At 40.0% G+C, this 16,066-nt stretch overlaps 1 protein-coding gene across 1 annotated transcript; it reads right to left on the reverse strand.

Moving 5' to 3' along the window:
* Positions 1-53: 53 nt before the first annotated feature.
* cers6 (ceramide synthase 6) lies at positions 54-14,890 on the reverse strand. The gene is made up of 11 exons (XM_075479711.1): positions 14,286-14,890; positions 13,269-13,374; positions 13,035-13,165; positions 8,090-8,147; positions 6,761-6,811; positions 6,579-6,671; positions 4,876-5,004; positions 3,527-3,633; positions 1,982-2,138; positions 1,795-1,818; positions 54-1,010 (listed from the first exon to the last, which is right to left on the reverse strand). Exons 1-11 carry the CDS (start codon positions 14,453-14,455, stop codon positions 855-857), a joined length of 1,182 nt encoding a protein of 393 aa, XP_075335826.1. The 5' UTR covers positions 14,456-14,890; the 3' UTR covers positions 54-854.
* Between the last annotated feature and the right edge of the window lie 1,176 nt (positions 14,891-16,066).

Raw genomic sequence — 16,066 nt, forward strand, 5'->3', positions numbered from 1 at the left:
ATTACGCTACCAGGATGATGCCCTCTTATTGCATACAACACACCCACACATAATTGCAGTCATAATTTTTTATTGAGTATTTCAAACAACCCATGTCTACCTCTTAAGTGAACAAATGGCCTTGAATGTAATGTTTACCAGAAATGTACCAGAATACCAAACAAAATGATTCAGCAGGGAATACAGCATCTAGCTGTTTGCATGTTCAAATGTGAATAAATTTCACATTTCAATTAATTTGTGAGTGAAAACAAAATCGGTTACGGTTTTGGCAAATCTTTGGGGGTGTAGCATCAAAAGTAAATCCAGGTCTTCAGCAGTTTGCAAGTACTCGTTATATGATGTGTGACGTGAAAAGCACAGCCAATGTTGTCGTTTGAACATCATCTTTTCAACACCGACATCAAAGAAGATGAGATGTCAGACTACAATCTGCAAACCTATTTATAAAAAATAAATAACATAGATAGACACAAACATAGGAGAAAAAAACCCCGCCTTCATCATATGCCAGATTGCTGTAAATTAAAGTAGCATGCTAACACCAGAATGCTGTCATTCATTGGCTAAACAGAATGGGTTTTACTGACAGGGGTGCTTTGATTTTCCAGTGAGTGCAGTTTGATGCAAGTATATAGATGAATGGAATAAATTGTGCAACAAAATGAGTATAGAACCAATAACAAAACTGCATTCACATAAATTTAACAAGAACATCCAGACAGTGATGTGTTGTTCATGTCCCAACCATGCTCTCAAATACAAACATACACTCACACACACACACACACACACACACAAAGATTAATGGATGGTGTCTGTAGCATGGCTCCATTCATGCAATATCCGCTTAGTCAGTGTTCACTGTGATACGGGGCTCCAATCAGGTAGCCGTTGGTCCCATTTTTGTTGGTCCCGTTGGTGGAGCTGCTGTGGTGTTTCTGACTGGGTGGGGGGCTGTCGTCCTCATCTGAGCTGGATTCGATGTCGCTGCGGTCGTCTTTAGACACCTGTAGAAATTAAATGGGTGTTTGGAGATTCCATTTTTCCCATTAAAATTCTTATCTGTGTCATTATCTGTGGCAGCCATGCATGGCAGTGATACAAATGGATTTTGCACATCAAAACAAGATGAGCTCTGCCAATCAATATCAGGCCAGCAGCTGAAAATCTATTTACAGACATAAAATATGGAGAACAAAATAACATTATTATGTTATCATTTCTTGATTACTGTTTTGTTTACTTATATAGTCTGTAAATGGTCCGAAAGCATTTTAGTAAGAGAGAGTTTTCCAGTTTTGCCCAACAAATGACAAATCAATTACAAAACGTTCTAGGCAATTCGTGTCTTGATAATTCCTTTATTAGCTCACAAAATATAGACATATCCAAATCTAACAAGAGAGACTTTTGTGGGTACAAGTAACATGACAAAATTGCTTAAGAAGCCTGGGACCTACTTGTCCTTCTTTTAGGGTCTAGATTTATTTCTTGTGAGGTAGCTGAATTGCTTTGCGATTTACAAGCTCAAATGAAGAGGAAACCTAACGTGCCAGGTTCCAAGACATCAGTTCCTGGCTAAAATAAAAAGAGTAAAGAACCAGGAAGATACTAAAGTTGAGGCTATAAGTGGAAAAGCTAATCTATTTAATTTCTATTCACTGACAGGCAGTAACCAACATCCAGAGAATGGTGGCCATTTAACCCAACTTCATGACATGCAGTCATGAGTGGTAAAACTATATATACTACATCATGTTGATTACATTGACACCCTTTAGGGCTACTTACATGTAAAGGATTCCATTTCCCCACCTTGAAGTTTACAGGTTAACATAGAAAAAAAAGACAAATAAAAGTCAGAAGTTATTTTAAAACGCTGCATAATACAGCAGCAGCTAAACACTGTGCTGTGTGAGCCACCAACAGGTATAAATGGAGGAATGATGCAGAGGAGGCACTGAAAATAGTCATTCACCTTTCCTTTGGAGATGGCTCTACATGCTGTCTTTACTATGAGGTAGGACCAGAACGAATGGAGTAGCTGGAGCAGGACTAGGAGCAGGTTGAAGACCCACCAGGAAGGGTAGGGCCCTACTATCTCCCAACTCTCCAACAATGTGGTATTTAAAATCCTTCCAGGGCAACAGTGGGGGAAGCATATAATTAACACAATATATTTCTTTGGAAAGCACAATAAATTCAAAACACTCCCTTTCTGTGGTAAAATTATGGTATGTCATAAGTAGCAGGTATACAAAGCCAAACAAAAGCCAGAGCAGAGAAAGGAAGCAGGCTCTACTCCAGCTCTCAGTCTTTGATGGATCACCTGGCCTTTAATGTTGTGTTTGTGTATATATATATATATATATATTCTAAGAATCTATCTGAATCCTTCCCTGTGCAAATACTTTCAAACAGTTGTCTGTAAATCATCCTCCAGATACTGAAGCCAACAGCTTTACAGTAATGACAACTTTACCAACGGTGTGGTGGGGTTTGACTAAAATGTAGTAAGGAGTCATTATATTTCAGTGTGGAAACAAAGGCAGATAACTGAGGGGCGCTAGTATAAAGCTTTAAAAACTGAATGCAGCACAGACTCATCCAAAGAGGCTCTTTAATTTATTCAGAAGATTATTATCCCACTGTTCTTCTGAGAGCTATTTTTGATTGTCAGTGATGACAATCCTAATGAACTAATTCAAATAGCATTTTTAGGTGCTCAGTAACTGATATTATCTCTAAGAGAAGCAGGAAAATGCAGCTGTCTAATACAGATGCAAGATCACGTCTCCCTTCCCTTGGAAGACGTGATCACGCTGCGGCCGATGACTGCAAGATCAGTGCTGCGCATGCTTTCAAAGACTAAAATTGGATTTATAGTCTGAAAAATATCCATCAGAATGACTCATAATAATGAGCATTTTCAGGAAATTACATTTCAATTTTTGGAGCAAAAATGTATTCAGACTTCAAGAAATGAATTAAACCTGCCTCTGCGCTCTCGTAGAGAAATAGGATTGATTAACTGCAAGTTGAAGTGCTGAATGAATTCAAGGTAAAGGCAAAACCTCCCAAAACAACACAAATTATTTTAAACTTGATGATAACACTCTTCTTTGATGTTTTGACAATTACATCCTGCCATAGACACAGTTTTTTTTATGTGAAACACCAATAACCAAAATGATTGCTTCTCATGAGCTGAACTGTTTGGATTTCTTTGAGAGGTTAAAGCTGTTGTATCCATAGTAACTATTACTTAGCAACAAAATTCACAGAGATCTGTATGAACCACAAACCACTGTAGAGACAAAAGAGGGAAATAAAAAAAAACCCACTGAGATCTTTATAACTCTAACGTGCAATTTTCAGGCATGAGTTGCAAAAGCCTGTTGCGAAATTTGATGCTTTGACTGCCGTGTCTTGTATGCAAATGCAGCTGCCCAACACTACTGCATTGAAGTCATTCCTTTGAATAATGCTAACTATGGTTCATGAGGAAATGAATAACACTTACCAGATTGGGTAAACTCCCAGCCTGGAAGTTATGAAGAGAATTGCAAACATTGCAAACAGCAGGTTGCACAGTATCTGACATTTGGCATAGTTGGCCATCTTGGCAGCCTGGGTTATGGAAATAAAAACAATAATCATTCATTCATTCATTTTGCATACCTTCTTTATCCTATTCGGAGTGGCAGGGGCAGGGCTGGAGCTTATACACCTTTGTTCCAATTTGCAATGATTTATATTGGTTTATATCAATGCTAAGATTAAGAGTGTTGAGTGGGATCAAGCCTGTTTAATAGATAATGCCCAAAGTTTAGGATAGTAAGGAATATGGACCCATGAAACTTTATATTAAATGTTTTGTTGAGAACATATACATCACTTTGTATCTTCTTAGTGATGGTCTCCATTGCCTTTAATGCAGCCACCTTTGGCGGCTGCTTGTAGCATTGTCTGATAAATGTAGAGAGACAGAGATCCGGTGACTGATCAGGAGATCGGATGACTGACTGAGCCAAAGATACTGTTCATCCGGCTATGCCTACGATAGTCTTTGGTTGTTGGGCTGTTAATTTTAGGATAATTACTTTAGGAGTATCTTGTGGAGTGGAGACAATTTTGTCTAATGAATTTAGATACTTTTGGCTAAATTTGAGTTTAGAGAATGCTACTGTACACCTCTGCATCCATCCTCTTTTTTCTGTCAATAAAATCCCTGAATGTCAGTGTACAAGTACCACTAACAGTCATAAAATGCATTCCAAAGTATGCTTTGTATTGTAAGCTGTTTCATATTTTGTTTTACTTAACCAGCTCATTGAACTTTATTCTACAACTCTTATCTTTTACTTAATTATATTAGGACCTAGCTATCTTCTTATAGTTTACTCCTGCTTCGCCTGCATCAGTCGTTACATTATTAGAGTGCAAGGCAAATGTTGAGAGAAGCCCATGGATGCTGATCGCTCAACAAGGCATAATGAGTTGGGGTATTCAGAGAGATTTAAAAATGGCACCTTCTGGCCTTTGACTGTGAACGAGATACAGCTGGAACAACTTAATGAAGGTCTAACATCTTTATAAGAGCTTGAATAAGCTTTTGTGAGGTTCTTTATTTTTTTTTTTTATTAAATTCAAAAACTATGCCTGCTCAAAATACTGAAAGAATATTTCATCTTGAACTTTATGCCTCAGATCACGTCCCCTTCTACTCAGTTATTCACACAAAAAAGGACTATGTTTCAAGATCAGGACAGACACACGAGCATGTTAACTTCAAACGCTCCACTGACACACAGTCATCATCAGCTGCCCATCCATCCATCTACGGCATTTAATTGTCCTGCACATCCTCACCTCTATCAGCACGTCCGCTGAGTCATGGAGACACATGACTAGAGTCCCCACTCGTGCCATGTTGTTCACGTAGGAAAATATGATGAGAGAGATTGTTGCCACATGGTGCAGGAACATAATCAGGAAATCCTGGGGAGACAATAGCCGAGAAAACATCACGCAACTAAAAAAAAAAATCCTTTTTGAAAACATCACTGCATGCGCCACTTATCGCAACTTATGCAAACAAAAACAGCCTTCATGAGAACGTTGTGCTGTGGTGTTGCTGAAATAGCGTCTTGTGTGTTATTCTTCATCAACCGACACTATAGCTGTATCAAAACACCTCTAACACTTCTTCAATTAAGAAACAATAGCATTGCCGCAAAGTAAAAAGTCTCTGCTTCACTTAGGAATAATTCTTGTTGCAAGTGAACCAAAAGCAAAGTTGTCATCACGGGGAACAAAAGAAACAATTAAAGCTCATCACAAACTATATCAATTGTCAGCAGTGACTAAATAACTAGAGGTAATGCATGACAATTAAGTTGTAGTCCCGCCTTGGTACGAGCCCTTTGAGTGTGGGGTAGATCTGAACAGAGCTCTAAATGACTATAGATAAAGAGAGGGACATGGGAAAGTACTTCTCTTGTAAATCTTTAGCTACTGAAATGACTCTGGATGACAGCTCAAAGCACTAAAAACCAGTCCAACGGGGCAAGTAAGTGAGAGGGAGGATGAAAAGGAAGAGAAATGACACAAGTTACAGAGTGAAAGCGAGGCAAGAGTGTGCAGGGAGGAACATACTGGAATTGGCAGGGGATGCAGAGGACCTCCTCAGTGTAGTGCTGTGCATGAAAAAAACTGAAAGGAGAAACAAAAAACAGACAACATGCCAACAGTCAACAGAGAGATGACAGGGTGAAGGCATATGGCATCATGGAGCCTGCTGTGAGAGCAGTGTATGTAGTGGAGAGGGCAGAGCTGGGGATGGACCAGAAGCAGGAGTAAGACCATGACTGGAAAGCATGCAAATTGATGTTGAATAAACCAAAAGAATGACCATTTTCATTAAAAAAAAAGATGGAGTGGGATGAACTGCCCATTACCATGTTTGTATAAACAAACAAAGACGTTCACTTCTTACAAACACTGGCTTAATTGGACCTTTAAAAACATGTTCATATTACAATATACATAAAGAAATACCATTTAGTGATGATCTGATTTACTTTAAGAATATGAAGATAAATACTTCATTTTTGTGAATCTGCAGTTAACTGATTATTACTTAAGACACACTGCCAAAGTCACCTACACTGTTCGGCCTTTTGCACGGCAGATATTTTGAGATGCGATGGCCGAAAAGGCCCAAGTTAACATTAAAAACTGCTGAGCTGACTCCAGTGTCCTGCTGTTGTGCATACGAGCTACCTGTCATGGCTCACGGTTAAGATGTCGACTTTTATCCAGGAAAATTGTCTGTCCTTTCTACTATGTTTTGCTATTTCAAACATTAGAGAAGCAGAAAACACATTAACGACTAAACACACTCGACATTGCAGAGTCTTTGTGGCTAAAAAAGAGATGGACAGTCAAACGAGGACGGTGACGTCTTCTCTTCTCTATGATAATACTTCTCACAATGATGAAAATAGTTTTGATTTGTGTGAATGCAAATGCAAGATGTATATTCTTGTGTGGGTTGTTGCAGTCATTCTTACCTTCCTCCTGATGTCTGTGAATTGGGAAAAGAGTAGTGACAGGTAGAAGGACAGCTCCAGTATATAGTAATAATGGATGTCCACAGTCAGTGGCTGCACACGAACACATAAAGCAATTTGTTTCCAAACAATATTTGACAAGCTGCGATAAAGTTGCTTAAAAAACACTGTGTAAACTTTACCTGGTAAGGATAGTTGTACCAGCACTCCTTTGTGTTCCATAACCAAGGTGTCTGCAAAAAATTAAAAGTCATTCAAAATCAAGACTTTTGATCTTAAACATGTAAACTATATTCAATATGGTAAAACATCATGAAACTATTACTAAATTCTAAAGGTAAGGCAGCAACGTAGTGCTGAGTTTAGTTTGGAACCACAACGTGCAGTGTGTGATAAGTGCTACATTACACTGCATGTGCCCTTAGAAAGGAAGCGGGACTACCGAGGCCAGGGTTTATACTTGTATTGCACTGAAACTTTGTTATAAGCAAACTGACCGGTCGCTGTGTCTGAGTTGACGTCGGCTGCACTCTTTCCAGACCTGCTCTATTAATAAATCCCACAGAGGCCAGAGGCTGGTGCCTGCAGCGGCGACTGCTCGGAGTGAACTATTTCCACAAAATGCTTTGTCATGCAACTTGTGTCTGAGAGATTTCTCCTACTCTAGCTCAACGACTGCCGTGATTGCTATTATGTATGTTCTTTCATAAATACATGGATGAAATACATATCCACCTCAATTAGATTTTTCAGTAGTATATACATGTTAGTAATATTTACATGTGGCTTTTGGTTGACACTTGTCAGACTGGCGGTATTGGGATGCTCTGATCACCCTGAGCCCCTGAATAATAACTGCACACATTGAAGCGCTGCAAATTACAATGTTTTTTTTTCCCGAAGTGTGGAGACTGGTGCAGAATTTGAAGTGGATGATCCTTTTATTGCTTACTCAGGTTAACAAGCTGTAGCTGCCATTAAAAGCAAAGGCTAGTTCTTAGCTTTATCTATCTTAAGTCATTATTTAGTTATTTGGGTAAAGTCAGTTGGTTTAAAAACACGAGTATAATACTGTACTGCAAAAATAATAGATATTTTAAAATACAATAAACTTCTAAATCACTCAGAGATACTTAAATAGTGGAGAAATTACAATTTTTGGAGAGTTACTTTTTCATCAAATGCCAAAACCTACTGATTCATCAAAACAGTTGCTGTGATTTTAATATGTGTAAACACTGCACAAATAGTTGTAAGTTGGTTTGTATCTCATCATAATTAGGTGGCTCATCATGTGACCCAATAACAGGACACAAATAATTATTGACTTCCAGTGCTAACATTCATAATCATTGTAGGGAACTATTGGCATAATTTATTATTTCCTTTATTAGAAAAAAGTGATGCACTATTACTGAGGCTTTGGAACTAACTACCTGAATACTTCAGCCAACTTCAATTACCAAAAAAAAGTAACATTAGAGGCTAAACAAATGCTAAGCAAAACTTACCTTTTTAAGAAAACGCACTCCATAGGTAAAAATGTACAGGTAGAACGTAAATCTCCACCTGAAAAATAAAACCAATTGTCAGAAAAAAACACATTTTGAGTAGAGAAAATATTTCTACTTATTTCTCTGACTTTATGGAGGAGAAAAATTGCAATAATCTTTTTGTTTTGGTGCATCAACCTGAGAATATATTGAAGTAATAAGGTAAACAGCTGCTTTAAGCTGTTATTTCCTTTCTATTTCCATCTTGAGCTTTTTTTTTAGCCTGGTCTGTCGGTTTATTGTTTTTCAATTAGTAAATTATGCAAATTATTATTATTATTTTTTTTAATCAGCACAGTTTGTAGACAGTTATACAGCCTGATCGCTTCTGAGGTAAAAAAAAAAAAAAAATACAATGATGCATTGGAAAATATAAAAATCACTTGGGGACATTTAAGTGAATACAACTTGTGCAGTGCAGTGCTGACGTAGCTTTCTCCAGCATTTAACACACAGGGACACACCATGTGGATGGTTCTTAAACTTTCCCTTATTCTCAAGTACAAACTGAGGCTGCGGCTACACGGAAACGTTTTTCACTGTAAACGATACTTTTTCTTATCGTTTCGCTGTCGCGGCCACACGGAGCCGGCGTTCCCACTACCCCAAAACGATAGTTTTTGAAAACGGGTTCCAGAGTGGGAAAGTTTGAAAACGGCCTCGTTTCGTTTCCATTGTTACAGCTAAAACGTTTTTGCGTCAGTCACACGTTGACGCTGTGAGCCAATTTTAACACTTCTCTATTGTCTCACAGCGTGGCGTGACACAGTGGCGTGTGTACTGCATCGTTTCATCGTTTTCATCCGTTCTCGTCTGGACAGCAGCGCGTTTCCGTGTGGTCGCAAGAATTTTCGTACCCGTTTTCAAAAAAAAACTCGTTTCGTTTTCGTGTAGCCGTAGCCTGAATCACTGAAAATGAGAAATTTTCAGTGATTCTCATGGTGAGGTCCATTACCAACCTGCGTTTCTCTGTGATTTACATAATGCTGCACATAATTTACAGCTACACAGTGGAGATGATCACAGGATCTCATTCTGAGCTTTACAGGGAAGAAACTGCTTCAGCTGACATGGCTATAATCAGAGACATGCTGATGTGCAAGATGTGCACGTTGTACATGGTCAACTCATAACATTCAGAGAGAACAACTAGCGAACCCAAGGAAAATTCATGACTGTCAACCCATGGACATTTATGTGCAAATAAAGATATTTCATTCTTTTACTTTATTTATCTGCTATAGCCATTACACAATGTAACATAAGCACTTGATTAATCATCTAAATCTTTTGACAAGTCATTGTGATCTTACACTATCCTTATTAATCAGAGCACCTCTCTGTCCTCAGACAGGTAAGCTGTGAGATGCATAGCCTCAGTGCAAAGATAAGTCAATGTACTGTATGCATCTAACACTTCTGTGCATACTTCCTTCACCAAAACAGAGGAACAAAAACAGCTCGATTTACGTCACATGGAAGAAAACATCCACTGATAGCTGTGACAGAAGCTGCAGAGCCTGCCCTGTGAGACAAACTTTTTAATACTTTAACGGTTGCGCAACGTGGTTGTTCCAGATGACCTCAAATCAAACTCAAGCACAACATGACCTGAAGACTGAAAAAGAGAACAATGCAGGCACATCAAGCAGAGCCGGTCCCTTTATGCGTGTTTGTTCAAGACATCTCGCTGTAACTCTTTAATGGATAACCCAACGAGATAAATTTTTACCATGTCAACATGCTCCCTATGGGAGCCATCATTAGCTGCTCTCTGCGCTTGATCATAAGCATTGTAAAACCAAATTAGGTGGACGAGTCTACCTGGCTCACAGTTACGACTGTTGCATGGCAACTGGTTGATCAAGCCTGCAAGAGTCTTTTTCAAGTGGTGCTGAATTGGTGCTCTGTATGTACAATCACAATGACTCACAACTGCTCCACTTAAATAGATTTTTTTCTGAAGTCAGACGTGGATGTTGAATTGCCATTATGAGTTACTTTTTCAAATATTGTGTCGATAATCTGTTGCCAAGAGTAATTTAATCGTCGAAGAGCTGCTGTCAATTTTTCCTGCACTCTATGTCAGAGCAACTTGCCAGTTACACTTTTAATTAATTAGTCCTCTGTTGTTATTAGTTATTAGTTGTGATTATAAGAATGAAGTCTTTGAGGTGTGCTTTGAGGAACTGGCCTCATCCATGATTTGTGTAAATGTGTCTTATGTGTTATGATACAAGCGACTGTCTCCTTATGACAACTTAATCTCTCATCAGTAAACAGTTTCTGATGTGTGATGAAATTGTGGATTTTAAACAGGGCTTTCCTTAGAGCAGGGAGGAATTGTAAGGGGGAACTTAGATTTGATGAACCCCTTCCCATTCCCGTAAAAGTTTCTGAGAAAACATGTTAAAGACATACCCAAATTAATGCGTGTGTGTACACAGAATAGAAAAAGTAGCCACAGGCCTTAGAAGAAGATGCTATTTGCATGTATCCTCTTCTAGAAAAACTTAGTATACGGACACAGAAATGGTGATGAGTTTGCTCATCTAGATCCATTGCGCAAGATTCTAACTGACAGTACCTATTGAATAATAGTACGATTTATAACTCTTAAAACTTTATTAATCACTCATCATCTAAAGTTTCTGTTCATGTCCAAACATCAATCAACATGTGCTCCTGCTTCAGCCTTCTCTTTTAAAAGAGAGCTGAAGACAGGGAAAGAATCTACGGCACAATTACTCTGAAAAAAAAAACCCTAACAGTCCCGATTTATCATCTTATAATTCATCAAGCTGGAATTGTTCTTTAAAGATTTCAGTTTATTGATAGAATTACAGTATTGTAGATTTATGGGGGGAAAAAACACTTAAATGTGACTGTTTTACTTTTCTGTTGTGAAAACAAAAGCTTGTATACAAAATCTCCACGCTGAGTCTTCATTATTTCCCGACCAAATGTGCCTGAACATACTCTTTGCATAATGAACAGAATAGACAACTGATCAGCCTTCTAAGAGACAAAGAATCCTATCAGTCTGCTACAGCTGGGAAAGAGCCTAATTACAGCACAATCACTGCTGGAAGGACTGAAGCCAGCATCGTTTGGAGACCAGCATCAGCCCGGACGAACTATTGCAAAGCCAAGTGGTGTCTGCTGTCAATTATGCTGAAGGAAGATAACGGCTTTGGCACAGTCGTTGCTTTAACAGAATGAAAGCCAGCTAAGCATGTTCAAAAAGCCCACACATATTCCAAAAGAGCATAAAAACCATCTCTTCTTGTGCAAGAGAAAGCGTGTTTGCCTTTTCAGATTTTTCTGTGAGGCCGTCCAGTGGTCTAATCAGGAAAACGTGTTCTCCCGAGTGAACAGCAGCCTCAGGCGGATCAGAAGATGTGAGGCGCCCCGTGCCTCAATCTGCCAGATTTGCTCCACTGGTGTCAGACATGACTCTGCTCTGACAGCAAAACTCGCTCTGTGGCCTTTAACCTCACAGTGCTAAGTGACTACAACCTCCCTGATGGCAAACGCTTTACTGCAAATCAGCCAGTCCTCTTATTACGAACTTCAGTGGGTTTGTTAGTTTGCACTGGGACACGTTTGACTATTAAGACACAGCAGTATCAGCAATTATGTCGCAATCCTTGTAAGTTACATAAGATCCAGAACCGATACACTAAAACTGAAGCCGCATCATACTGTCAGTTAAAATACCACATCAGCATTGCTGCTTCTGCAGCTGCTGTCGAATGGATGCATTGACATAAAACTCATTGGCCAATATTTTAATATTTGAAAAATCAATTTAACAAAGATGACACAAATCGAGATGATTTCTCGATTCAATCTTTTTATAACACCATAAACTAACAATAATATCTCTGGTTTGGTATAAAAGCACAGCAACAAAACCAAAAATACCATTAAAGGAAACAGAAAGAATAAAACAAAACCCCCACAAACAAACAAAAAATAGACATAACACCTGAAATTTAAGAGAACAACATTTCAAAACGGTCTGAAAAGTTGCTGCGTTCCTCGTTTGTTGTGCTGTGATAATTCTGGTTCGATGAAATGTGCTCTGTGAGATGATCTTCTCAAATGTCACGTTTTCTGCTTTGCTGTGTTCCTTAAAATGTCGTTTCCCTGTTCTGATGTCATTATGCGTCCTAAAACACGGGAGTCTGGCTTTGTGTTTGGTCGTGTAGCGTGAAATATTAAGTTGTCTGAAACATTCAATTTGATCAAATTTGACTGCATTTGTATTGTTCTGTATTGATTTTTTTTTTTGCGTCCGTTTTGTTGTGCTCTATTTTATTTTCTCTCTGTTTTTTCCCGCCTGTATTCTTCTTTATTCTATTTATTTGCTTTTTTGTTTGATCCATACAGTTTGGCTGTGCATCTCAGGACCACCACACTTGGTCAGACAAACCATGCGACATGAGCAACATTTACTCAGCGATTTCAGAAAACGTAATGGCCGTTTTAAATTTGGCCCAACAAACTCCCCTTACATTATGGCCTTCATTTGTCTAAGTTGTGTTTTTTTTAACGCAGCCACAGAATTGACCTCTGTTTCCACCCAGTATGAAAATGAACTTGCCGAAGCGAGCGTGAAGCTCAGCTCAGATATTTATCATTCCTAGTTTCACTACTGTCATCGGGTTTGTAATTGATGCATGGCAATGCTGTGCAGCCCATTCCAATCAGTCCTCACCCACATCAACTGTACAACTAACTCAAAATTAAGCACTACTGGATAGAAATGAAGCAGATATGATGGTCACTGTAATGCATTTACTTGGGAGGTTACAAATCCACAGTTGTTTTCATACAAACTTTGTTATCATTTCATTTTGGGAGAAAAATGCCTTGAACTTAAGTTAGGTTGTCTTACATGCTTTCACAAAACCTGGCGAGAGTGCTCGGCTTCTCCTGGTTGCGCCGCTGCCTGAACCAACGCTGGATGGTGCGCACATCCCAGTCGAGCTGCTTGGACAGGCCCTCCAGCCTCTTCTCATCTGGGTGCTGGAAAGATAGAAAGTACAAACATCACATGTGTTGGGATTAATATGTTGTTGCCACACAACTTATGAACGTGTAACAAACATAAAGAGAACCTGTGCACCACCTTGGTTATAGCAGTGAAAACCTTCTCCAGGATGGCATTGGGCTGTGCTTTTTGTGGCCCATTGGCTTGGATCTTCAGGCCCGTGGCACATGGTCTTGCAATAAACCTGCAACAAACAAACCTGCATCAGACAGACGTGCATTTCTATTCATTCTCTGGGTGCTGGGTCATGGCTGCTTGCACCTGGACATGTGCATCTCTCTGTTTCCAAGTCTACTTTTATTCAACCTCGACATCTCAGCGTTTTCACCACAATCAGTCTTACACTGGTTGTAACAAGAGAAAACATTTGTGTTGAGTTGTCGTCATGGAATTTCTATGTAAAACAAAAAGAAGAACTCTTTGTCTTATATGAAATTTCCAGATCGAGCATGGGGGGGGTATCTGGTTAGAACTAGAAAGGGGAGGCCATGGGAGGACAGTGCACGCACTTGGCACAGTAAACAAGTGGGTTAGTGCATAAACAACATGTAACCCACAGTATTTCAGTTTGTCAGAGAGTTTCAGTCTCAGAGTCTGTTGCACGAGTGAAGGATTTAGTTGTGGGGGTCGCGAGGCCTCACTCAATACTTCCTAAAGAGACCCATATGACACATGCAGTGACCCCCGTGCCTGTGTACCAAAGCTGATCTTTGTACGGTCACAGTCCGAGTTATGATGATGCAACATGCACCACGGCACAACTGAAGCGCTACTCCGGAAGAAAAAAAAAAAGAAGAAGAAGCCTATTTTGTTTAGATAGGCTGAAATATGGGTCTGGCCACGGGCAGGTCAGGTAACTTGGCTGTAACCCTGTGCGCTGACAGATGCATCAAAAGCGGACAGCGCTGCAGGCCTGCAGGAGACGGATGATCAACCGTGGTGATTTGTGGGCTAACCAGATAACATGCCATTGTTTGGGAAACAGACAGACGACGGGGACAGTGGCGCGTGCCGCACCATTCACCTGATTATTTCATCGACGTTACAAACCGTGTCCCAGCCACCTGGTTCACCGCGTGTGCATTTCAGACCCACCTTTCAAAAACCAGCCGTATCATAAAGATGCAGAATGCTAAAGGACACGCCAGATAGAGATCCTCGGCTTGCGGGAACGTTGCCTCATCTGTGTTTTTTAAGTCAGCCCAGGTTACATTGTGAGGGAGCCAGAACCTCTCATTCCAAAACCATGCCAAAATACCGGCCATCTCCCTGCAGCAGACACCAACGAGGTCAGATCAGATGGCTCACGGTTTCTCTGGGGGCTCTCACACAAGCGATCCGACTCGGCTGATGATGAGATATCCGTGTGCGACCGCCGTCCGTCCGTTTCCCTTCAGCTATCCCACTGTAGGGAAGTAGACTCAATCAGCTCCTCAGCAACTGATTGGTGCGTTGAAATGTCATGCAGTCATCCAGTCGGTGCACGTTATACCGGGTATATACCACGGCCAAATCAAGATAAAGCTTCTTTTTTTGTTTTGTTTTGGAAACGATCCATGGTAGTTGCACTGAATTTGCCACGATGCCTGCTCTCCTCTGAACAAACAATACGAGTTTGTGTGTGTTTACTGCTTATTATGATGCACTTGCTTTACAGAGGGTTATATCTGACTGAGATGACAGGATCCCACAATGACCCGCCCACCGGGTGAAGCGTCACCTCAAAACAGCACAGCCAAACTCGAACTGATCGCTTATCTGTTTAAGCCACAGACTAAATACAATATCTATGGGCTAAAGAGAATAACACTCTTAACGGTAGACTCGAAAATGCTTGGTAAACTCTGCCCCCTGCTGAGCGCTGTGATGTAGTAATCAGTCACTAGATCCTGGGAGCACATTTTCAGTGACTACAGAATACTGTGTTACGAGCATCTTTGTGATTGTGTCTCTGTTGCTCTCCAGTCGCTTCAAACAGAGGTCCAGGGCACAGTGAGCTCTTGGTTCCCTATACCCAATTAGCCCATTCAGCAATCCTTCCATTTGAATAAATCGGAGCCATAAACTACAAAACCTAAAATGACTTCAAAGTGAGACCGAAAGTGTTCTCTTTAAAAGAAAAAAAAGCAAACAGTTTAAACAAAGGAAAACATTGTAAACTTCATTAAAATGTATTCACTGTATTTACCTTAAGTGTATGAGTAAAAGCTTTGTGTAAGCTGGCACAAGCATTCCATATTCCATATTTTTAGCTTCTCTTCATTGGCTCCCATTCTTAAATTCAAAATAGAATTTAAGATTCTTCTCCTCACATATAAAGCTCTTAATGACCGAGCTCCATCATATCTTAAAGATCTCATTGTAAGATATTTTCCTAACAGAGCACTTCGTTCCCAAACTGCAGGTTTACTTGAGGTTCCCAGAGTTTCTAAAAGTAGAATGGGGGGCAGAGCCTTCAGTCATCAGGCCCCTCTCTTGTGGAATAAGCTGCCAGTAAATGTCCGGGAAGCAGACACCCTTTCCACTTTTAAGACCAGGCTTAAAACTTTCCTTTTTGATAAAGCTTATAGTTAGGGATGGCTCAGGTGATCCTGAAACATCCCATAGTTAAGCTGCTATAGGCCTAGACTGCTGGGGGCCTCATCTGTCACACCTTTCCTCACTTTACTCTCTTTTTCCCCTGTTCAATTTCTCAAATGATATTATGTACATGTGACATTATTGTGGTCATTAACTCGTGTTTCCATGTTCCAACAGATATCCTTTGAATGGTGTTACAGTGATCCCCCCCCCTTTCTTTCCCCAGCTGGTGGAGGCGGATGGCCACCCTTCCTGAGTCTGGTTCTGCCAGAGGTTTCTTCCTGTTAAAAGGGAGT

Source organism: Odontesthes bonariensis, chromosome 12 (genome assembly GCF_027942865.1).
Source record: "Odontesthes bonariensis isolate fOdoBon6 chromosome 12, fOdoBon6.hap1, whole genome shotgun sequence".
Lineage (NCBI taxonomy): Eukaryota > Metazoa > Chordata > Actinopteri > Atheriniformes > Atherinopsidae > Odontesthes > Odontesthes bonariensis.

Coding starts and splice junctions, on each gene's coding strand:
- cers6 (XM_075479711.1), bottom strand. CDS start 14,455: ATGGCCGGTATTTTGGCATGGTTTTGGAATGAGAGGTTCTGGCTCCCT. Junction 2,139..3,526: donor CTGGGAGTTTACCCAATCTG/GTAAGTGTTATT, acceptor TTGCCCTGGAAG/GATTTTAAATACCACATTGT. Junction 1,011..1,794: donor GGAAATGGAATCCTTTACAT/GTAAGTAGCCCT, acceptor TAATTTCTACAG/GTGTCTAAAGACGACCGCAG.